The following is a 24,189-nucleotide window of genomic DNA, read 5'->3' as shown; positions in this document are numbered from 1 at the left end:
ATTCTCATAAAAATAAACAAGTCTGTGATGAATTGATTAGCAGTATCTTCTTTTGCGGGATTAGGAATTCAAACAGCCATGTAAACACAACGTTTTATGCCCTGCCACGTCACGCAAAGAGTGTTTTCATTTTTACTAGTCTTATATTTTTACTTATACTTTTTCAACACTAATAATTCAAAAATTTGGGTTTGTTCCTTCTACATATAAGTATGTGCTAATATTACAGGAAAATCTATATTTGTATAGAGAAAGTAATTTTTATTCGTATAAACAATACCATGAATCAACATTGAAATTTCGATAAAAAAAAGTAGGACAATGCATATAATTTTATAATCGAGTGTTAAGTATATTTTTCGTACGAGTACGTGCCTCAAACATATTTCTTTCTAAAAACTTTATGACACAAATTAATCCAGATCGATATCGGTGAATGTGTTTTGTAATCGTTATCAAGTCAGACATTTCAAAGCTCGCCGACCGAGCGAATATTTGCACGAAACCAAATACCCCACGAATTACACCATTCATGATCGTCTTTCTATGTGAATTTTTCGTTTAGTTTCGATCGTGATCGGCTCGCAGGAAGTTGAAGGACTTTCCATTTCCACGTTACGTTTTGCGAGCTTTTGACGTAATATGCTTTAACGCGAACCAGAGTTCATTTCCCATGCTCTTGCGTCGAAAGGTGTCGTGCCACTCACTGAGCCACACGTTCTTTAGTCGCAATTTGAACACCGCAGTTCGAACACACGTAGACACACAGTAGTTCTTTAAAATTCGCCAAACACACATTACAAAAAATAACAATGCTTAGTTTTACCATAGGAACGCTTTTTGTTCTCTTCTCCTGCGGTGAGTAAAATAGTGATATAATGATACATAAAATGGAATCGTTTCCGGGTATCAATTCAATATGTATATTATACAACATTTAAATTCATTCATATTATAATTAATTTAATGAATAAAATATTTTTCGTGTATAAATATTTATATTCAACGGGCGTGGTTTGTACATGTTACTATTTTGTCGCCGCCTGAATGTATAATTTGTCTGAAAACAACTTTGAAAGGAGCCCATAGACTCAAGGCTATCTACTAACTAGTTGTATTATATATTTAATTACGTTTGATCTATATCGTTCAATATTAACAATGTTGGGCAATCGATAAATTTCCACAGAATCAATTAATATTTATGTTTCAGGTGATGCCGGAATTCTTTTAGACCATGCTCCCGGCTGTCCTGAACAACATGGAGTTCAGGTAAATTAAAATTGCTACAAAAAATGAACGATAAAATATTTAAAAAATAGATTATTTATTCAAGGTCTTATACCTATGTCGAAATCAAATTCTTTGTTTGGCTGTTAAAAGTGTAGTGTGGCAAGATTGTCTTGCAGTAATTGTAGAGAATTTTTTTAAATATAAGTATACACAAAAAATAGTATCAGCTCTTATATATGGTATATACATTTATTTGTATTTGTGTAAGCTTTGTTAGCTAATAGTTTATGGGCCTATGTTATAATTTATTACATTATAACCTGATTCGATGTTATATACTTTCATTCATTAAAGCAGGTGTTTTTCCTTGTGGCTATACAAGTTAAATTTGTCACACAGCTGTGCTATAATTTCCTTTTAAATTATATACACTTACACTCTCAAAATATGCAGCAATCGCATGTCGCGTACTTGTTGCATTTTCAGGTTTTATTTACATAAAACTTTCACTGATTTCATTCGGCATTGTCAATCGAGGCGTCTTCTTTCCGCGAAAGTAAAAATTTCTTATTAATCAATCACTCGAGAGTGAAATTTGCAATTAAATGAATTGGAATTTTTGTTGTCTTAAAACTTTTTAGGCGTACGCTCATCCGGAACTGTGCGACCAATTCTTCCTGTGCACCAACGGAACGTTGACTGTCGAAACTTGCGAGAACGGCCTACTGTTCGACGGAAAAGGATCAGTGCACAACCATTGCAATTACAACTGGGCCGTAGATTGCGGAAGCAAAAAAGCCGATCGTAAGTCTGAATAATAATAGCGTTTAGCACGCAAATCGTGCGCTTCATTGAATGTGACTCTTGACCGTTTTCAGTTACTCCGATCTCCACTCCGGGATGCGAATATCTATTCGGAATCTATCCGGATAGCGACGAATGCTCTACTAGCTATGTGAAATGTGCTTATGGAGAACCACATCCAGAACCTTGCGAGGCTGGTTTGGTCTACGACCATCGCACTCACGGATGCAACTGGCCAGATCTTCTTCAGCCTTTCTGCAACCCAGAAGGTAATATAATTCAATAACATCTTGATAAGTAAAAACAATTTTATAACTTGCACCCTGATCTATACCAACGAATTATTTTAATGTTAGTACCATAATACTATTAATTATACTATTTAGAACCTGAATTTAAAATGTACATAATAATATAAAGATTCATCCCTTAAAATGAAATTTATTTAAATGTGAAATTTCCCACAACTTTTGCACATATTGACAAAAGCGAAAACTGGCAAAATACTGACAAAAAATTAAAAAATCTTGCATATCTTGCTACATGTTTTACTAATAATAGATAACGATATCCAAAAAAATCCTGCAATACTTTCATGTTTTTTTTGCTTGATTTTAAACTTTAGTATATTAGTGTTAGTTAAACAGTCTATATTTAGAATGTAACTATCATTGCGTTTATCAATCTCTGATCTAAATTAATATTACATATCCGTAAGACAATTACATTTTTTCTTTTTCAAGGCTTCTTGCATTTTTGCTTTTAAACTTCACTTTACATTATAGTTGAGTCGATGCATTTCTACCAACTCCGACTTTTTTTAACACAAAATTGATTCAAACTCTAACTCCGTAGCATAGAAAGTAGAAATAAAATACCAAGGATGGAGAGTCAATAAAATAATTATATTTAAAAAAACGACTGTGACCTCCGACTCTTTTTACTAAATATATTATATTTTACTTTATTTATTTGAAGTAGTTAAATAATATATTAAGATACAAAATAACCAACAACAAAACACATTTCGAATTGAAGACATTTCATTAGAAAAAGTTAATATTAATTGAGATCACTTATAAATTTTATCCCCCATACATACTAATATATCGATACATAAACCTTTATTTTTCTGTGATATACACTGAGTGTACATGACATGTAATGTAAATGTCTCTATAAATATGTGTAATAAAATGTTCATCCCCTTATTTTTTCCCTTCGCGATGCACTTGAATATTAATTTATATAATTACCATATATTAAGAGATAATAAAGTTACAAAAATAAATATTCTTTCAAAATATCAGGTATCAATTCAGCAATAAAGTCAAGCTTTTGATTTTTTGCATCAAATGAAAGTGATGTTCGTGCACAGAGGTTTTTAACTCAATTTTTCAATATTATTTTTGTAAATAATAGTGGTACGTTCTAATTCTGTATCAAAAATTTCTGCATTTTTACAATATAATTTCGATAACCAATTCATTTAATAGTTAACAGAACGTATATTACAATTATTATTACGTATTTTGCCAACTTTGAATCACTAGTTTTTACATATTTTTACATGTACACTGAGTGTACATCACCGGAGCGCGCGATTTTTTTTTTGCAAAGTAGAGAAAAAGTTAACAACGATTGACTTTATGTTTAGTTTTATCTACAACTTAATTTTAAAGACATTCTTTAAGCATGTTTATTACTTATATAATTTTGTTTTCATCCTTATTGATAATTAAATTTAAGCGTTAGAGTCGATAGTAATTTTCGATTACCAACTCCAACTCTTTCACTCTTCAGTTCTCACCATCCCTGAAAAATACTTTTTTTATTTAAATTTGGAAAATTATATTTTTGAACTAATGCCTCAATATAGTGTTTAGATCAAGAATATAAATTTTATATCAATAAAATAATATTAAATCTGCTCTAATTTTTAACCTAAAACGAAGCTAGTCACATTTTAGCTTCGTTATTGAAATAAGTAATATCCCTCCCCCACTCAGCAACTATAAAAAAACAATTTGTAGATTTTTTCTTATAAAATATTAAGGATTAAAAATATTATAAAATATGGTCATTTTTTAGAAATTTTATATATAGAAGAAGTATACCTATAATCCTAGAAATTATGCCAAAAAACTAAAGAGTGTTGTTAATTAACTGTTTTTTTCTTTTAAAAATGTCTATGTAATAAAACACTACTATATAGTACTGAATGACATCACGACCTGTCTTTCTATTTTTTAAATTTGCCTTTCGCAAAAGCAATTTAATTACTGAATGAAGTATTTGTAGAAATAGAAATCTTTTATAATTCATACAGGGAGTTGGAGAGCTTTCTAATCGGATAATATAGTATTGTTAAGACCAAAATTGAACATTTACCAGCAGTCTAATTATAAACAACCTTGATCATTGTATTAAAAACGCGTTCTAAAATTGGTTCGCGTGACGTGTGTTAAAATTTATTTAAAAATCAATCCATGCGTGAATTGCTTATCCTGGAAGTACTAGTAGTTACAATGGCGTCATACGATTTCTAACAAAATATATTTATTTTACAGCTGTTGTCGGATTCAAATGCCCAACCAAAGTCCCGTCTAGCTCCCAAGCCGCCAAATTCTGGCCGTTCCCTAGATTCCCAGTTCCTGGAGACTGCCACCGTCTTATCACCTGCGTAGAGGGGCAACCTCGTCTCATCACTTGCGGAGAAGGAAAAGTTTTCGACGACAACAATCTCACGTGCGAGGATCCAGAGCTCGTGCCGCACTGCCGTTAACCATCGGAACGATATTATCTAATATCTAAATAACTATTTCCCACCAGCAATCATTTCCTCTATCAAAGTTGGCATCGACCGAGATTTATTTCCTGAAACTTTTTCTACTTCCATTTCCTGTAGTGTATCGGATTCTTCTCGTGTTTTATATAAATGCAGTGAACGTTTTGTACATAAAATATTTTTCAGTTTAGACGATAATATTTATTCTGTCTGTATCCTAAAAGATCTTTATAAGAAATATAAATTAAACATACCATTTTTTGTGTATTTTTAATAGGCGATCGATCGAGCGTTTGACACGATTAATGTGAACGGATTGTGACCTTCGGGCTTATACATTCGAGTGTATATATATTTTTAGACCAGCAACTTTTTTCATATAATAACAGCTTTTTTTAATCTTTGAAATTTTACACAAACTATGATAATAAAATAACGATAAAATTTTCATTTATATTGTTCACAAGACAACTTTATTTGATCAGTGGCAGGTAAAGACATAATCTTTCTGCCACTGCATTCCAATGTTTTATTAGCCTTAGCTTTTCACTTTATGTGAGATATTTTTATAGTTTGTAATATATATTTTTAGTTCCTTGGCCTAATCTCACATTTGGCTTACCAAAGGATTTTGAAGAATAATTCCTTTGATGAAAATGACACGTTATGGTATTAATGTTCACTGATGCTCAAAGTGAAACAATATAAACTGAACATATAGTGTCATCGATATGCTTTTAACTATATAAAAAATATTTCAATATTCTGCTTTTAGATTCTAAAAACATCACAATAATATGTAATTATATTTTTTAATTAAAAAGTGACTTTAGCTCATTTTGTATAGATAACCATTTAACATAAGTATGGTTAAATGGGGTATTTAAATATTTTTAATGAAAATTTTCGAGCCTGCAAAACCAAATATCTAAACAGATATAGGAGAACATGTTAACTATGTAGTTTAAAATATTTTAGCTTTAAGCCGTAAGGGATATAGTATGTACATATTTTCTTCTTATAAAGAGTACAATTAAAATGTTCTTAACTTCTTCCAAATTAGAATAATGCGTTTCTTTTATATTTTATCAAATATGCACAGCTTTATGGGTATTTTATTTGTTGTAATAGTTCTACAAAAAAGATTTTTTTATTCAATACAAAATTAAATTGTTGTACATTAATTACTCAGTGGTAACAGTTCCAAATAAAACTGTTTATTTAATTTATAATTTGGCAAAAAATGCACTGTTTCTACAAAAATCTTCGCTAAATTATTGCTATTATATTTTTTTTATCATACACATACCTTTTAAAAAGCGTTGTGTTATATTGTAAATTTACAGATAAAGAAAAATGTTTTACTGTACTTATTAGTGAAATTAGATTCACTGTCGAAGCATAACTTGCTTCGTTATATTAAACAAGTTATTTAATGGGCGTTTACATAATGTATCATAATATCTTATTATAGTGTTTTATAATAATACATAAACATTATATTATTCACTATTAAAAAACAGTTGTGAAATGTTAATATGTCGTTGACAATAACCGACATCTCCGCAGCGTCAACTGGTTTTGCAGATTCCGACTCTCGAGGGAATGAGTAATGACCTCAGATCTGAAAAATATCTTTTTAACACATTGCAAACTAGCCTCTGTGTCCAATGACCCATTGAGCGTTTTCGCTCAGCCTCAAGAGGCGGGTCGCGACTTTCGATTTCGTTCGAGTGAAAGTAATTTTAACCCATTCGACCGCGTTTAACTCTTTTCAATATGAAAATTAAAATCGATTCGGCGAGAAAAAACAAGCGATACATTGCGAATTGCACAATAAAAGGTAATTTTCGCCAAGACCATGATAAATGGTTGATTGCTGATAATAGTGAGATACATTTTATTATAGGTACTCGTGAGAAAAATATGTATTGTTAATAAAGATATTATATAATATAAACACAAAGTATACAAAACGCCATCTATCATTTTTTTTCGAAAGCAATAAATAAAGTAAAATAATTTTATTATATCAAATATTTTCTATGATAATTAAAACTACCAATAAAAATAATAAAAAATATGGATTGAAAGCAATAAATAATAAAAAAAATGTAATTAAATTTGAGGTCTAAATTTATTATATTTGACCATTTATAGATAGCTTTTTAACGCGTTCATAATATCATTAAGCAATAAAGTGCTTTAACTTTCATTAACTATTAATTAAATATACCCAATCTTTATTACACAATTTCTCAAAAGCCTAGATCACTCGTAATTTAACATTAACATATTATTAAAAAAAAATTATGTATTATTATAAATAATAAATAATAAAAAATATTATTTTTTATTACTAAATTAAGTTTTAAATACCTTAGTTTTTATTTTAAAAGTTCATATTAAAATACTAATATATAATACTTCCTTAAATCATTGAAAATAAATTATGGAAAATCAGTTGAATCAAATAATATCAGGAAAAAATAAACTTCAATTGTAATTTGTCGAATTAATTAATTCATATTATATATTTAACCACTTAAACGCGAGCGACTCACCGGTGAGATTTAATTATGTTTTTAAACAAATTATTTATTTATTTTAAATTAACGAATTACTTACACTTTTTTATTTATTAAAGATTATTAACAGTAATCCAAGTATATTATATTTATTTTTAGAAAGAGATACTGACACGTGAAGAAAAATAACAGGCGACTCACTAAAGTCGTTGGCGTTTAAAAGGTTAACATACATTTTTATGTGAAATATAAATTATATCAATGTTTTTTTTTGTCTCGAATTTTATTTTAAATAAATTATATTCACCCGTAATATAATATCAGTATTTTAGGACAAATAGCATTAATTAGTCACTTTTCGTACGAATGTAAATATTAATTCTTATAAAATTTAGTATTTATTAAAAACAATGAATAAATGAAGAGTAAATCAAATATAAAAGTATTTAAATAATATATCAAGCTTTTACATGCATTAGATATTATTTAAAAAAGCGGAGCTTCGCCGAGCATCGAGTGAGCCCTAGAGAGCAGCCGCTTCCCACTTTACCTTGGTCTATCTACAAAGTTTGAAATACAGAGCTTAATTTTCAAAGATGATTGGCTTTTACGATACGCAGATTATAAGTAATTACACAAACTCTACGGAATTCAAAATTGTTTCAAATTTAATAACAATCTACGGTACAAATACTTTCGTGAGGATAACACAGAAATAATGCAAAACTAATTCCTTAACTCTTACTGTATTTTATAGGAACTGTTCAGTTACATAATAACAACATTGATTGTTATGCAGACTATTGTTCATAACACAGTCTAAATTAAATTCAAGAAAATATTTTATAAATTAACTTTTAAGAGAGACTTCAAAGTTTCGGATATGTAACAAAATAATAATAAAAATGTAACGCATTTACCTTTATACATAGTAATTAATTTTGACTATTTATTGCAACTGATAGTAACGACCAAAGTACCAAAAAAAATTATAGCATAAGAATCAGAGTAATATATTAATATTACTCTGATTTTTATATTTTTATTAATTCAATATAACAAAAAAATGTTTGTATTTACACAAATGATGTTTTAAGAAAATCATGTAAGATTTCACATGGTGAAGAATCAATAAAAAAGTAATTTTAAAATTATTTATTGTATTTTACTCGACTAGTAAAATTATCATTACAGCGCAATAAAACAATCAGTTTTGTACATAATAAAAAAATTAAACGTGAGTATTTTTGGAGTATTAACGTCTTCTGAATCAATTCGACTACGAATAAAAATATTTATATAATTCATAAATATATTCTATAATGACTATTTAATCCTCTTGTGGAGCTGGTTCGGGCTTGTTCTTTTTACTGGGTCTCATTGGTTTCCTTCTGCTGACGAAAGTGCTCGATGGCGTTCTTGGTTTTTTGGTGGTGGGATTCTCCAAAGCGTATAATTCAGCATCCGTCAACTGACCGCTGTACCAATCAGCGCTGAAAGATAGAATATTAAATAAGTATAATATTTTAAAAATCAATATTTTTGCAAAATACTTAATTAATTAATATACCATTCTGCTACGTTTCTTGCCCAATCGCATCTTTTTGTTGTGTCGTCGAAAACTTGACCTAATTTACATCCACTGCGTCTTGGAACATCTCCGTTGATGCAAACATAGAAATATTGACAATCGTCAGGATCGGCATACCGAGGGTGAGTCAAGGCGAAAGATTCATTCACCTTTGGGCAGTCAAAGTTGAAAACATCTGTAAAATTCAAAATTATGCTATACATAATTAATAATGTATAAGGTACTAACTATGAAGAATATTTAACATTTTTTTCATTATGTTTCATTATGTTATAAAACCATTAGTTACATTTGAAATTTGCTTTACTGCACAAAAGTCGACAATTACAAAATTTGTAAATGATACGGTCCAAACAAAACTATTTCAACTATTGTAGTAGATATGGAGCTGTGAATTTCGAGCACCGAGCTATTATTATCGATGCATTTTTTTAAAACAGAGATTTTTTTCAACATAATATTATTATTAGTTATTATGACGTGTATAACCAAAACATAATAAGATTTGTAGAAAACTTTATAGGGACAGCGTCTGTTTTTGAAAAACGTGTGTCAAGACAAAGTCGTTTTAATTAGAAAAAAAACGAACCTTTAGTTCCACATCCCTTTTTCTTGGCTTCATCAGCCCATGTGCAAATTCCGACTTTATCGTTGAACACCAAACTAGCCGGACATGTAATCATGTTGAATTTTCCATCAACGCAATAGTAGAATTGATCGCAAATTCCTTCATCGTGATGGGCAAAGTATCCATGCAGACGAGGACAGTTCTGCGTTGGTCTCGGAGTCTCTGGAGAGCAAAAGACACAACTTTTCATAAATCCAAAGGTTAACCGGTAGAGTTTTTGCAACCTTCGCTGACTTACGAAGTTTCGACCTTTGGCTGCAGTCAATGTTGAACGGAAGGTCGCACTTTTCTTGGTCGGGGCTGTAGTCGTTGAACACCATGCCGTCTGGGCAAAGTTTCTCTGTTATCTCACCGTCCCTGTAAGGAAAAATATGATACAAAGATAAAAAAATATTTTAACTAAAAAATATATTATTTTAATCTTACCTGCAGTCGTAGTATTTATCGCACTGCTCAGCATCTGCAAAGTATCCATTTGGCTCAGGGCATTGGCTAGATGTAGAAACGTCATCATTTTGAGATTCTCTGTCTGGTTTCTTCCGACGAGCTTCTTGTTTACGCACTTCAGCGAAAGCTACGCCTAAAAAAATATTGAAAATCCATTACACATTTTAATCTTTACATTGTAATTCCAAGTATTCTACAGATTCTTCTTGAGTCTCCTAAAATAATACTTATGGCACAATATCTATAACTACTCGAATACTTTTCAATTTTAAAATTAATAAAAAAAAATATATCTATGCACCTAATATAATCACAGTGTAAATTATAATTAAATTATACTTTCAGATAATTTTAAAATCAATCTAAAATCACATCAAATGTTCACAATGTCATCAAAAATTTTAAGTTACAATTAATATATCGACCTTGAATTTCACACTGCGATCAACAGCCTCGAGACACATTCTATAACTTCGATCACAGATTGTCAAACCGGTTGGTGGCGAACTCAAATAATGTATAATAAAATTAATTAATGATTACTACGTCCCTTCACAAACAAAACCGCTGTCCTTTCGTTCGGTTTGCATATTAAGAAGTTCAAAGACCCATTCAAAAAGCGCATCGTTGCGTTGCGATTCTCAAACATTCACCGAAAAAAGATGCGAAACTACATTACCAAATTCATTATGATGCGCGACGGAACGTGAAATATTTCAATACAAACGTTGCCAAATAAATGTGCCATGATCGATGACGGGGATTGGAATTTAAGGACTGGTATGAGGAAATGTATTATAAGTTATGTTTTCAAATTCAAACATAGCTGGTTATTAGATAACACAATTAAAGCGTGAAATAGATTAATGGATATACGATTACTTTTTAATAGATTAGACTTAAAACCGATCTAAGAAAAAACTTCTCGTATATTTTTTAATCCACTAAAATAAGGTTTTAATATCTTATTATATTTTATGTTTATTAAGCACTAAAATAAAATAATAAAATTATTGTTGAGGAACCTCTGATACGAAATCTAGCATTTAATAAATAAAAATATGAGGTATAAGGGCATTAGATGACAATTTAAAGAACGTGTGAGCAAACGTCTGATCGTATCAGATAGGAAAGTTGAAAGTTTCAACAAATGTGCTACAGTTCCAGATTTACTAAACCACAATATTGAAAGTTATTGCTAACTACTGAGAACCACCTGAGGCTGTTTCAAATAAATGATTCATATTTATCTATGGAAAAATTTACTTTATGAAAAACTATATCCGCCAATTGAACAGTATTGGACTTGAATTTTAATTTATCTTTAATTAATGCGTTGACTAACTAAAGTCGCGCTTTTAGTATACAATCTATAAGTAATATTAAAACATTAATAATCACCGCAAGATGTCTACCACTTGATGATCACTCGAAATATAAATATAATTATACGCTTTAGAATCAATTTTGCTTTAACAGCATACTTTTTTAGACGATATGTTTAGGCTCATAATTTTAATCTAGAGCGCTAAAACTGAGGTTAAGTAAATCATCTATAAAAATGCAAATCATTTTGAGTATTTTGTTAATCAAAAATGTATTTTTTGGAAATAAAATCAGCGACACCTAAAATATGAGATATATTTGTGGCAAAAATTTTGTTGTTCAATAATACATCTAATATATAAAACAGAAAACCACTATAATGGAATTCATTCCTTAGTACGCTTACTGCTCTTATTATATATTACTGGAATTTAAAAATTATATAAAAAACTTGCAGTATTAAAAATGAATAATAAATTATATTTTTATTTAGAATTAATTAAAATAAACAGTAATGCAGTACCACTTTATTTACAATGAACGGCGACCGTATAAACGTACCACATAAACCAGAATAAAAGGTCAACCGGTATTTCGATTATATTGATGCTATCTTTAATGCATATACTAGGTGTATTTTACGATGAATAAGCTTTAACTTCTAACTGAATTATATAATTAATTTATTTATTATGTAACGAATTTTTTATAAAATTTTATATAAGGGTTACTAGAAAAAAACTAAAATAATAGTATGGTTCTAATTGCTTATAGATAATTACCCACCGATGCAGTATTAAAAAAAACATTTTCACAAAAAATATACTTCATAATATCCTAAATAGAGATTAGCAACTCTATTTTTTAAGAAAATAGATTATATTTTACATGCATGCTAATAACAGAAGTGTTCAGTTAATGGTCGTATTTCATGGTGTTATATCTCGATTTGCATATTATAAAGAATAAACATTCAAGGTTCAAGAGTAGCGCGACATTCATGCATTTACTTTCTCTTTTAGCGTATATTTGCAATTTGAGCGTAGCTCGTTCTTTGTCGCTTGAAATTATTATTCAAAAATATTATAAGTTCATCATTTGACAGCTGAACGTAAAAAAACTTTCATTTTTAAACGATTATTGCCATACGGAAAAATCCATTTGACGTTCGCTAAAAGCGTAGCGTCGACGCTATCGAAAGCGTTAAATATATTTTGATTTTATTATTTAAAAAATAAATCTATGAGACGTACCGATAACCAAAAATATCAGGAAGCACTTGAGGAAGTTCCCGGTGGCCATTTTGATTTTGTTTTAGTTGTTTCTATGTAATAGTCAACCGGTCTGGCCGGACGCCCGGACCTGAATGATGCTCGAATGATTTTCCTCCGAGCTCTTTCTTTCCGATCAATTGTGAAACAGTGTTTCTTAAACGGTAAAATCAACAGGTAGGTTTGTTTATTAATAGCCACTCTTCCACACCTAGGTGATTTCATAATAGAAATTCAATATGATGTTTTAGAAATGCGATCGTTAAATCATTAACTAAGAGAGATCGTATCAATGTGTAATAATTGTCACTTAAAACACATTATATAATAGATAATTAAATTTTTCAAGGTTATTTGAATTCCACAACTACCTAGAAATGTAAAACATAAATAGATTTTACATAATATTGTGTATCTTAAAAGTTTTATATGAACTGGTATGATAGTTTATACGAAATTATATCGAGTTTTGAGTCAATAATCATACAAATCAGGTTTTCTCCGTTTTCTTAATTGTTTAGAGGAATTTCATACATAATAGTTTTCTGACACTATGAAATTACTGCATAATAAATACATCAAATTGCATAATAGAAAAGTGTATTCTAAAACATTTTTACTTGGGTGAGTATGTACAATAAAAATTTAACAATCCACAGCACTGTAGATTTATAAAGAGTAGCCGATTAGTGACAGTATAAATCAGACATCCAACACGAATATACAATAGTAGCTTAAAACGACCGCCGCAGGTGAGGTGGGTAATCCTTCTTTAAGAATAGAAATGTGATTTATTATAAATAAAAATAAAAATCTGTTCAATAAAAATTAAACTAACAACAATATTTTACTGCAATATTTTTTTTAATTAAACTAATTATGAATGTAGCAGTGTGTTGTAATATAAATTAGCGCACCAAAAAAATTTGTAAAAGACAAGCATACAAATTTATTTAGAAAAGATAAAAAATCTTATTACTGCTAAAAAATATTCCAAGAAATACTTTTTCATTAAAATAAAAAATACATATTTGATATTTATTTTGCAACATGAATTCATAGTACTTAAATATCATGCATATTAAAGTTTGGCATACTGCATCTTTCCAAAGAAGTAGAAAAATAATGACATGAATGATTTTTTAAATGTGTAGATGAATAATTTTTTCCAACAACTATGTTTGATAGAAAAAATCTCAGGCAATAGATTAAGAAAGAAAGCATTCCAGTCATCGGTTAAAATGAAGCCGGTCTATCAAAAAAAAATCTGATTCGCACCGAGTTGTTGGCTTGGTAATGTAAATATAATATTAAATAAAATAGCAGGTGCACAATTTCACCATAAATTATCTTCAAATAATAGTAAGAATGCTTTAATGGGAGGTGTTGGTTTTAATAAATTCACTTTATGTTTGATTGGTTACCTTAAGAATAACAATAAAATACAATTATCAAAATAAAAAATTAAACAGCCCAGTTCTTTCAGTCCCTTTGCGAAATAAAATAGCATAATCATTCAACAGTTATTTCAAGAAAAGGAATACAATGAGATTGAAGAAAACTCATGTTATAAAAATATAACTGAGACACTTCTGAAGTCGAAACTATGAACCTGAAGATTGCTTGGAAAACCGCAACTACGCTGGGAGAGACGTCAAACGTTGCTCTTGCGGAACTGAAGAAGTAAGAGTACGAAACCTAGGACTGAGTTTCCAAATATTCCTTATTTTAAACTACTTGAATATCGAATAGTAAACGTTAAAATATGCGAAAATTCGACTTCAAATACAGCTTGAATAATAAATTTCAAACAAACACAATTCAATGTTATAAAAAAAACAATAAAAATATTAAAACCAAGTGTTTTGAACAATTAATCAGTAACAAGTTGCATTTTAATTATTAACAAACATTATTTGATATAAAAACTGTGTTTTTAGAAATAAAAAATATTTTACCACATGAACACTACAAATAGTTCAACAAATATTTTAATAACAAATAGATATAAAACGGGCAAATAGTCTCTAACTAGGTGAAAAAGCTGTACCTCGTACAAAGGACTTGTGCTTTAAGTAAATTAATAATGTTTTTAATTATCATATTTGATAATTACAATATATTTTATTTATAAAGGTGTATATCTACTGTGTCTATATATTTTCAATCGATGTTTCAACTCCTGTCAGGGTCATAATTTAGAAAGGAGTCAAATTTGATCGCTTCCGGAGTAATCCGGAAGCAGATGTTTTTTTATCATTATGGCTTGGGGCATTTCCTATTTTAATTAATTTTCTAAGTTGTATAATATGTATTAATTCATGAAATTAATAAAAAAAATAAGTTTTAATATGTAATAATGACTAATTGACTCCAACGTAACTGAGTTAGTTAAGACTCCAATGTAACTGAGTTATTTTGATCACGTTAGCGACAGCAAGAAGAAAACCGTGGAGATAACATAAAAAAAACTACAAATGGGCTTAAAATATTGAACTATAACATATTTAAAATATCTATATATTTATATAATTCCCGTTTATCAATTTTTTATTTTATTTTAATTTGTTATTATTCGGTACAAACCTAAACCTAAGTTTGCACTGTGGGAACTATTTATAATGTTTGTTTTATTAATTGTACACACTTTCTTACTCCATTAAAAAATATGAAAATGTATTTTACTCTATGAAAAATAGTTCAAATTCTGCTTCTAGCAAGAAAAGAGTATAGCAAAAATCACATAAACCAAAAACAGAGACGGAACAGGCAGGATAAAGCCAATTTTTACCTTCTAGTACTAATTAAATTGCTTTTAAACTTCATTCCAAAAATCTAAGTGATTTGATCGAGCAAAATGGGGTAAACGTTGCAACATGTTCTATCAAAATAATGTTTCTTAAATGTAGGCATAACGTAGACGAAAAAGAAAAAAATTAATTATAAAATGACACAAGCAGGAATTTTGCTACTGAAAAGCGTAGGAAACATATCTGCAACTAACCGTTTAGTTTCTAAAAAATAGTTTTTTCTTTTTATGATACTGTTTTGTCAACGGCTTTGTATTAGTTACATTGAATTCACTAAGTCCATATTTATTTGTTTCGTGTGTTTAAGTTTTAAGCCCAACCACAAAATCTCATATTCCAAGTTTAGTACTACAGCTAAAATCTGTGACACAACACTCTAAGGTTTAAAGGTTTGTGTCACATTTAGAGTCCAAGCAACGTTATTACTTTATTTCATTTGCTTAATTTAATTAGCTAATATAGCTAATTGTTTATACACTAAAAAAAGAATAAAAAAAACATATTCACATTTAGATGCATTAAGTTCAAAATTAAACTTTTTCTTGAATGTAAAGTTGTGAACATTATTGCTGTTGGTAACACGAGTATCAATTACAGATGAAATCCCGACAATGTCCACCATTGTTCAAATATAATGTCCAAAACAGTTTTTTATGCCAGCAAAGAGCATATACCAAGTTAACTTTCGAACAAAACGATCACGAAACGTACATCAGTTAGGTTCGGTCTGTTCTGCCATACTATCTCAAATAATTGCGGGCATGGTCTTCACCACCTTTTTCTTGTGTTTATTTGTGGGTTGGGTAGGTTGGGTTTTGAATTCTGATTTAAAATTTATATATAATAAATATGATTATTTATAATTTATTTGGGATATTTGTCATGGCCAAGAAGGTTGATTTGTCCGTGAAGTTTGGACATGGGAACAAGCTTATTTGTTGTTAAGTGCGTAGAAAAGACAAAATAAAAGGCTGAAACAACTATTTATATACTTCGCTGGTCCTTCGAATCCTCGGTAAGAGGGCCTCAAAATTTGTTTTCTCAAAAAATTCAAAGTTTGTTACTTGTAAGAAAAAATATAGCAAACTCATTAAAATAAAAGTAACCAATTTAATTAATGTTCAGGCTGTTTTTTTTAATATTTTAGTCTAATTATCATAATTTAACTAAATTGTATAAACTTGTTTATTTGCCTCATGTATGCTGAGCTATTTATAATAATATTGATAGTTTATTATAATTCTGCGTTGTTTTTCTTCAATTCTCTATTAACGGTGGCCCAGAGAATTTTTTATCGTATTTATACACCTATACAAGCTGTTTTATATCCATGACAACATTCGTATCTGGTTTTCCTGCATAAGTTTTTGCATTTTTTGTTCCAAATGTGACAAGAAGCTTTGTGAAGCATAAAAATTACATTACAATCTAAATTATCTGTCACTGTTTGGAGGAATCACGTGTCAAGTATTTTTATGTACTGATCCTGTCTTATTGTACTTCTTAAAGCAAAGCGTTCCAAGCCTTCTAAAGTTCTAGCAAATTGTTAATATATAATTACACGAGAAGTACCTTATTTTAATTACGTGCAAGTTTTACAATTATAATTCATTTTTGCTGACACGATTTTATTGCTTTTACCTTCCGAGAAGTGATAATTATTTTTGCGCTCTTCTATTGACCAAAATTCGGTTAGAATATACTTTGGTCAATACTTAAAATAAATATATAAAATTGCACCATCCCCATCTTAGTATGAATAGATATCTATTATATTTTTAAGTCATGGTGAAACACCAAAAAGTACACAAAGCATGAAGTATTGAAATGATTTCCAATAAAATACTTCGTTTGACTGAATATAGAACAAAATAATGACAGTTTATAGTCCATGCAGTAAAGAATAATAGAAATGAATTAATATATACGATAGAATGATTTCCCTCGTTTTATATTGTTCCACTTTTACGCGGTTAAAAAAAAACATTTTTTTAATACTCCAAATAATACATAGCTGGTTCCACACGTATACCGCGGCGATGTACAAACACAATAGCTTACTTCCACTGCTTACAGTTGCCCTACGTCTGGTACCTCTTCCATTGCTCATGCAGTGTGTATTGCGTTGCTTTCTGGAGTACATGTGTGTCGCTGAAAATTTAAAATTAGTTAAATTGAATAGTCACAAGCACCATAATTTTAAACAATACACTGCTCAACCTTTAACACAACAAGAAAAATAACCAGATTTATCATCTCCAGGCTTACAAAAACTGAAATATCATTGATCACTCAAAAGGGCACTGCGTTCCGGTCCTAGTTTTTTTATAACTACACCACTGGGCATGACCAAGCTGTCATCTTGCCGATTTTTCAATAAAAAAAATTGTTTGTGAGAAATGTAATTATAATAATTATATTATTTTTGTTTTAGTGTTTTGAGATATTGACATTGTTTTGATGCAAATCGAGCAATGATGAATATATTATATTTATAAATATTTATTTTAATTAAGTTCAATGTAAAATATCTACTATTTTAGAAAATTTCCTAATAATTTAGTACTGCCCCTGATATATAATAAAATTTAAATTAATGAAAAATTCGAGAATGTAGTTACTTAAACTGAAATGCCACTTTTTGGAAATTATTGTAATTGAATAATACATGATTATATATTTAATAATTTATTATTTAATACTTAATAATTCTAATCTCTAACACACATTTTTGAGTTTCAGTTTTTCATATAAGATTTTTTTTAAATAAAACTTATTTTTTAAATAATAATTTTTTCTCGACTCGTTTCAAAAATAAATTACTATGAATTTTCAATTGTTTTATCTTTTATCTCGAGTTCCGGACCGAGCAAAATTTACAATATTGAAAAACCGCTAAAAATTGTGTTATAAAATTAAATAAAAAACACACATTTATAAATCATTATATACTAATTTTTACAAACTTTTTTTGGTGGGGGCCCTGCACCTGAGTGTTGCCTCTGGTCCCGAGTATCTTAGCGCCGGCCCTGAATATGGTACATACGTATGCAATAGTTACGATTGGTGTGAGTTTAAGATGTCGGTAAAGCAGTCAACTGTAATCTACAATATCTTATACATAATATCTAGTTTTCCTTTCACCAAAAAAAATATTATTTTATTTTAAAAAATATTGCAAATTTATATAATTTAAATAAGAGCATTTATATTACAGTTACTAATACAATTTTGGTCAATAATATACAAGAATGAATACTACTGAGTCATCTATTATCAAAACGAGAAATTAAACGTTCTTATCTTATGTGTGCGATATCACTGTGTATGAATGTATTAAGACTCGCTAGGCCTGTTTTTGTGTATTCCAATCCAGAACAGCGTCAGTGAACGTTCTGTGTCTGAATCTGTGACATTTAACCACACACCGGTCAAACTTAACACGTTTTTAAAAGAAAAGCTGCAGGATAATGACAAGCATCAACCTTTCGAAGACTCTGCCTTATCACTTTGAAAACAACACAGTAAGTAATCGTAACCTTTTGGTGATTGAATACATTGGGTTTAGAATAGATGTAATCGACGCACGTGTAAGTTCGCTAATAAATTTCGGCATTTGTATTAATATGAAAAACGATCTAATGTATTAGTTATTTTGCTAGTTTTATAATATTAATTTATAATGAGTACCTCACCAACGTGTTTTTACAACTATAGATGAATTAAAGTACAACGAAATGGCCATGAATCAGAACTTGTAGGGATTCTCTGTAAAGAATGAGGCGTGCGGTTAGGGACGAGCAACTTCCATAAAATATACACGGTAGTTACAAAAAAGAGTAGCTACACAATATTTTGATATATACAAACACAAACTGACTCAATCATTCATTGTACTTTATGATTAAATAAATATAAAGGTTTATACATTATTATTTGAAGAAATTCTTAGCTCATAGCGAATAAATATTAAATATATAGCCTCAAGTTTTGCCTTAAAGAAAATCTTTTAACATATTAAAATCATTAGATTAATTATTATGCGTCGTATATTGTGTACTTATATATAAAAACATCATAGGATATAAATCAATATTTAATTGCTGTGTATTTTCAATGTGTTTTTAGTAATAATAAATATAAATAAGTCCAAAGTAAAAAATGACTTATTCATTTATCATCGATTAACTTACTCTATTATTATATATACATATATACTTCAAGGCATACAAATACCATTAATTAATCATATTTTATCTCATTATTTAGACATTAATATTTCTACGCTCTAATTCATTTCAATCGATAAGTATAAATATAAATAAATATGTACTATTGAATAAATAATATTGGATGATAAGTAAAGTAAATATGAATAATTATATAAAAATAATATATGCAATACAACATGAATAATTTTGTATACTTTTAACATATAGATAGCAACTTATATCAAAATTTTAATGAACCAATACAACGAAGACAATAAATATCAATATCAATTATGATGGGTAATATTTATTTTGATGAATTTAGCAGCGTTATTTAATTATTGATTTTCTCACAAATAATTACTTATAATACATAAATATTAATCTCACTTTAGCTTGCTTAAGAATATCTGTAAAATAGTGAATATATGGTTTCATTTTATATGTAATTACTCATAAGAATATATATGATACATAAATAGATACAATTTAATAAAAATTAAAATATCACAATTAATGTTTATAAATCTATTTTGTCCGTATATGAGAATATTAAAACACTATTATTTAGTTATAATTCTTTACCATATGTGTGTCTGGCTGTCATAAGAACTCCTCCAAAACGGTGAACAGTAGCGACGTGACATTTGCACATGTCATTATGGCTGCTATTTTTAGATCAACTGTGTTATTTTGAACTTTCAACTTTTAAGTTGAAAGATAAAAGTTGAACTGAACAGCGACGTGCTGATGACCGATTATGTGCTACTGCAATACGTAAAGATAAGAGACTAAAATATTTTATATAGCCAAGTATTAAAATAAACTAATCACACATCAAAATGTGCAATCATCTAACTTATTACATTAGAACTTTCGGGATTTTTAATTCACATTCAGCGTTCAAACAACGGCTTTTAGGATTCAAACTCATTTTGTACATATACAGTGTACATATGTCAAATACATACATATGTATCTCATTGTATTACTAATTATCCTAATAAATATATATAATATCCATCGCGCTTATAATTGTAAAAATGTTTTTAAACGCTTTATAATTTAATTAAATAAAAACTTCGGTTGCTGAAATTTAGCTAACGCGCAGAAGCGTAGAAAAATTGAAACCATAATTTGACTATACTTGACCCAATTATAAATGTCACATTCAGTGCTCAGCTGTAGGCTTATAAACAGTGAACTAATTAAAATACTTATTAGTTTAAAATAAATTGTTTAAACCTTAACATTGCAACGATAAAATGCGATGATTTATTGTAATCGAATATACGTATTTAAACCACAACTCATTAATGGTATTCGTATTCGATTGTGTGTAGATAGGTGGAATAAAACCATTTTTAATTATTATTTAAAATTAACTTTTTTTAAATATAATAAATATTATAGTATTTTATAATCAATACTTAATATATTTGTTGTAATAAATAACATATTTTATACTATTGGACTCAAAACATAAGTGTATTACTCGTCAGTCAAGTCATTGTTTTTTTTATACACATACATATATTAGTTGACAACCCCTGAAGTATTAAGTACACTCAATGTTTAATAAGAAAATGTACTTCATACCGCAGTGCGCCATTACACCTCAATCGTAATTATTCATTTCTAAAAATTGCTTATAATATATTTATTTGCAATGATCAAATTACCAATATTGTCTATACAAGTCAGTAAATATTATATGTGTAAAATAAATGTATATATTTTATAAATTGATAATTAAAATAATAATTTCATTATAATATAAATATTTTATAATAATTATTATAACTATTACGAATCTTTAAATACAAAGATTTACATGTGATGAAATGATATTATAGTAAATTATAACATGATTGATTATACAAAAGGTTGTTATAATAAGAGGTGACATTGTGTTGAATTAAATATGCCAATTCCAAGAGAATTGAAATGCTTAGTGAGAGTAGAAACGAGATACCTACGACAGTATCGAAGATCTCATTTGTATTTTCAATTGGTCGAGTCTAAAGTTCAGGTGATGCATTGAATGATCAAGACTGTGTTAATCTTTACTTTCGATATACTGTTTATTTTATGTTTTGTATATTGAAAATTTAATTTAATTTATGTTCACAGCTTAGTTATGCGGGTCATGAATGTAAAAGAATTCCTTCAACTCTATGTAAAATGTTTGGCAATCAAGTCGAATGCTTAGATTTAAGGTATATGTTTATCTAGAAAATATTATAAATTTGCTACTATCTTAAATCAGTTTTAATTTTCAGTTTTAATTCAATAACGTCATTGTCTGGATTACAAGATTTTCCAAAGTTAAAGGACCTAATTCTTGATAATAATAAACTCAAGGATTTAAATTTGATGCCGGACATTCCTACATTGACAACATTATCATTAAACAAGAATTGTGTAAATATATATTATTATTATCTTACAAATAAACATATTACATAATATAATGAACATCCATGATAGATTACAGATTTAGATGAAGTCCTTTCAAAGATACAAACAAATATACCTAATCTCACATATCTAAGTATGCTCGGAAATCCAGTTTGTCCCGATCAATTAACTGATTCATCAAAAACTGAAGCAGATTACCAAAGATATAGGTATCACAATTGATTTACTAATGATTTATTTATAAATGGTAATAAATATTAAATTTCTTATTTTCAGATTATATGTTATATTCAATCTGCAAGGTTTAAAGTTTTTAGATTCTAGACGTATCAGTAGAAAAGAAAGAGCAGAGGCGAAGCTGCGTGGACAGTTTCTATATATAAGAAAACCGAAAGACTCTCGTGAAAATATAGAATATGAAGAACGCCGAACTGAGTTGCCATCGTTACCCATATCAAGGCAGGAACACAAAGGTATGAATTCAATAATCTTTTATTTGATTTGCTTTCAGTAGTTGGGTTTATCAACAATAATCCAATAGTTAGAGAATATGTTTTGATTTTTTAGTTGATCAACGAACGTTACTGTTTGATATGATTCGTCAATTCTATTAAAAAATTTCATTTTTCATTTTTTTTTAAAGAATGTTTGTAATTTATTAACATATAAAATTATAAATATATTTTTTTTTTTTGGTAAGTGAATATTACAGATTTTAAAGGAGTAATTTAAATTATAGCATGTGTAATATTTAGCATGTGGGAAAAATACTTTTGTAAATATAGTCGTTCATTTTTTGTTAATGAAATGTGTTATATTATTTGTGAGATGAATATGCTTTATTTTATTTACAGGTGCCTATGGAAAATGTCTTTATTTATATTCTGGAAAACACTCAGAGGGAAACCGTTTTATTCGCAATAATGATTTATAAATAAGATCTGTACAGAAAAAACTATTTTAATATGCGCACGTGTTTTATTTTATTTTTATTACAATTTATTAACCAATATTTTTTTACAAATGTATTTGTAATATATTATATTATATTTACAATAAAATGTTTATATTATTTATATTTTCATTCATAATATAACATATTCTAATGCCACCATTCGTACTGGATTTACCAGTATAGTACTGTTTTTTTGTCATCCGTCCTGGTAAGTCGTGAGTTGTAACTAGTAGACTTTTTAAGAATAGTCTTATGTAAAGATTTATTTTACTAAGGTGACCAGACGTTGTTCTCCTCAAAATTGTTGTCCTCTTCGAACAAAAAATTCCGAGATGACCCTTTTTTTAGTGTCCAGTTTTGATATTTTCAAAATCTGGTCACGTTAATATATTCACAAATAAATGTTGGCATCAATAATACCATATCATCAATACGTCGCTCAGTCAGGTTTTTATAAAAGAAACGCTATTTTGTTAGATATTCTTAAAATGCCGTTATATAAATAATACTATATTTAATTAGTGGTCGATGTATATAAAGAATGTGTCATAGCATAAAAAAATAATGTAAACATTGACATACTTATTATATACAAACATCTATATAATTAATTTGACGTTTGTGGCCATAATACTCAATAAAACGACCATTATATTTATTAAAAATATATTTTATTATAAATTTGGCAAAAGCAATAAAAATATAATAATTTTACTTAAAAGTAATAAATATAAAAAAATGTAACTAAAGATTAAAACATCAATATTTGTAATACACTGCCTTTTAACATTAAAAATATCGATGGCTTTTAAAGTTTATTTGTTAACTTTACTTGTGATATTGATACATATACTATAAAAATCTAAACTAACAAAAGCAAATGCAAATTTTATAACAAAATAATTAGGAATAAATCAATTTGACCTATTAGATTAAAAATGTTTTGCTCTTTTGACACAAATCGGTTTTCTAGATAGTTTTAATTATTGTAAAAAAATCCTGAGATTTGTGGGCAATTATATCGCCCAACATGTGCTTCTATAGTCTGCATACACACTTTAAAAGCAACCGTATATTTAGAAGAACAAAAACACGTAAATAGAATAATTATTATAAATAGGTAAAATACGTTCCTGTTAATGGCTGCAGGTTTTCCTTTAGGGCCGGCTCGATAAT

General features: G+C 28.4%; 3 protein-coding genes across 5 annotated transcripts; 2 read left to right on the top strand and 1 right to left on the bottom strand.

The window, feature by feature from the left end:
• Nucleotides 1–724: 724 nt before the first annotated feature.
• Peritrophin-A (Peritrophin A) lies at nucleotides 725–5,081 on the top strand. The gene is made up of 5 exons (XM_088199735.1): nucleotides 725–858; nucleotides 1,214–1,272; nucleotides 1,875–2,037; nucleotides 2,112–2,306; nucleotides 4,608–5,081. The coding sequence occupies exons 1-5, from the start codon at nucleotides 813–815 to the stop codon at nucleotides 4,820–4,822; spliced, it is 678 nt and encodes a 225-aa protein (XP_088055861.1). The 5' UTR covers nucleotides 725–812; the 3' UTR covers nucleotides 4,823–5,081.
• A 3,412-nt stretch (nucleotides 5,082–8,493) lies between these two features.
• On the bottom strand, nucleotides 8,494–12,747 carry LOC148228542 (protein obstructor-E-like). The gene is made up of 6 exons (XM_088200056.1): nucleotides 12,599–12,747; nucleotides 9,999–10,152; nucleotides 9,811–9,929; nucleotides 9,534–9,734; nucleotides 8,924–9,119; nucleotides 8,494–8,846 (listed from the first exon to the last, which is right to left on the bottom strand). The coding sequence occupies exons 1-6, from the start codon at nucleotides 12,645–12,647 to the stop codon at nucleotides 8,684–8,686; spliced, it is 882 nt and encodes a 293-aa protein (XP_088056182.1). The 5' UTR covers nucleotides 12,648–12,747; the 3' UTR covers nucleotides 8,494–8,683.
• Nucleotides 12,748–18,778: 6,031 nt separating this feature from the next.
• On the top strand, nucleotides 18,779–23,134 carry LOC148228541 (leucine-rich melanocyte differentiation-associated protein). Of its 3 annotated transcripts, none has more exons than XM_088199584.1 (6): nucleotides 18,779–18,950; nucleotides 21,771–21,856; nucleotides 21,920–22,061; nucleotides 22,128–22,267; nucleotides 22,335–22,531; nucleotides 22,913–23,134. In XM_088199584.1, the coding sequence occupies exons 1-6, from the start codon at nucleotides 18,897–18,899 to the stop codon at nucleotides 22,990–22,992; spliced, it is 699 nt and encodes a 232-aa protein (XP_088055710.1). In that variant the 5' UTR covers nucleotides 18,779–18,896; the 3' UTR covers nucleotides 22,993–23,134. The 3 variants fall into 3 exon arrangements, with proteins under 3 accessions (XP_088055710.1, XP_088055713.1, XP_088055709.1); XM_088199587.1 differs by having other exon boundaries at nucleotides 18,789–18,950; nucleotides 21,907–22,061; XM_088199583.1 differs by lacking the exon at nucleotides 18,779–18,950 and adding an exon at nucleotides 20,059–21,669.
• The last annotated feature ends 1,055 nt before the right edge of the window (nucleotides 23,135–24,189 follow it).

Source organism: Plectrocnemia conspersa, unplaced genomic scaffold (genome assembly GCF_051122295.1).
Source record: "Plectrocnemia conspersa isolate PC_06_02 unplaced genomic scaffold, ASM5112229v1 ptg000012l, whole genome shotgun sequence".
In the NCBI taxonomy this organism is placed as follows: domain Eukaryota; kingdom Metazoa; phylum Arthropoda; class Insecta; order Trichoptera; family Polycentropodidae; genus Plectrocnemia; species Plectrocnemia conspersa.
The sequence above is the reverse complement of the archived record's forward strand: the minus strand, read 5'-3'. Positions and strand labels throughout refer to the sequence as shown.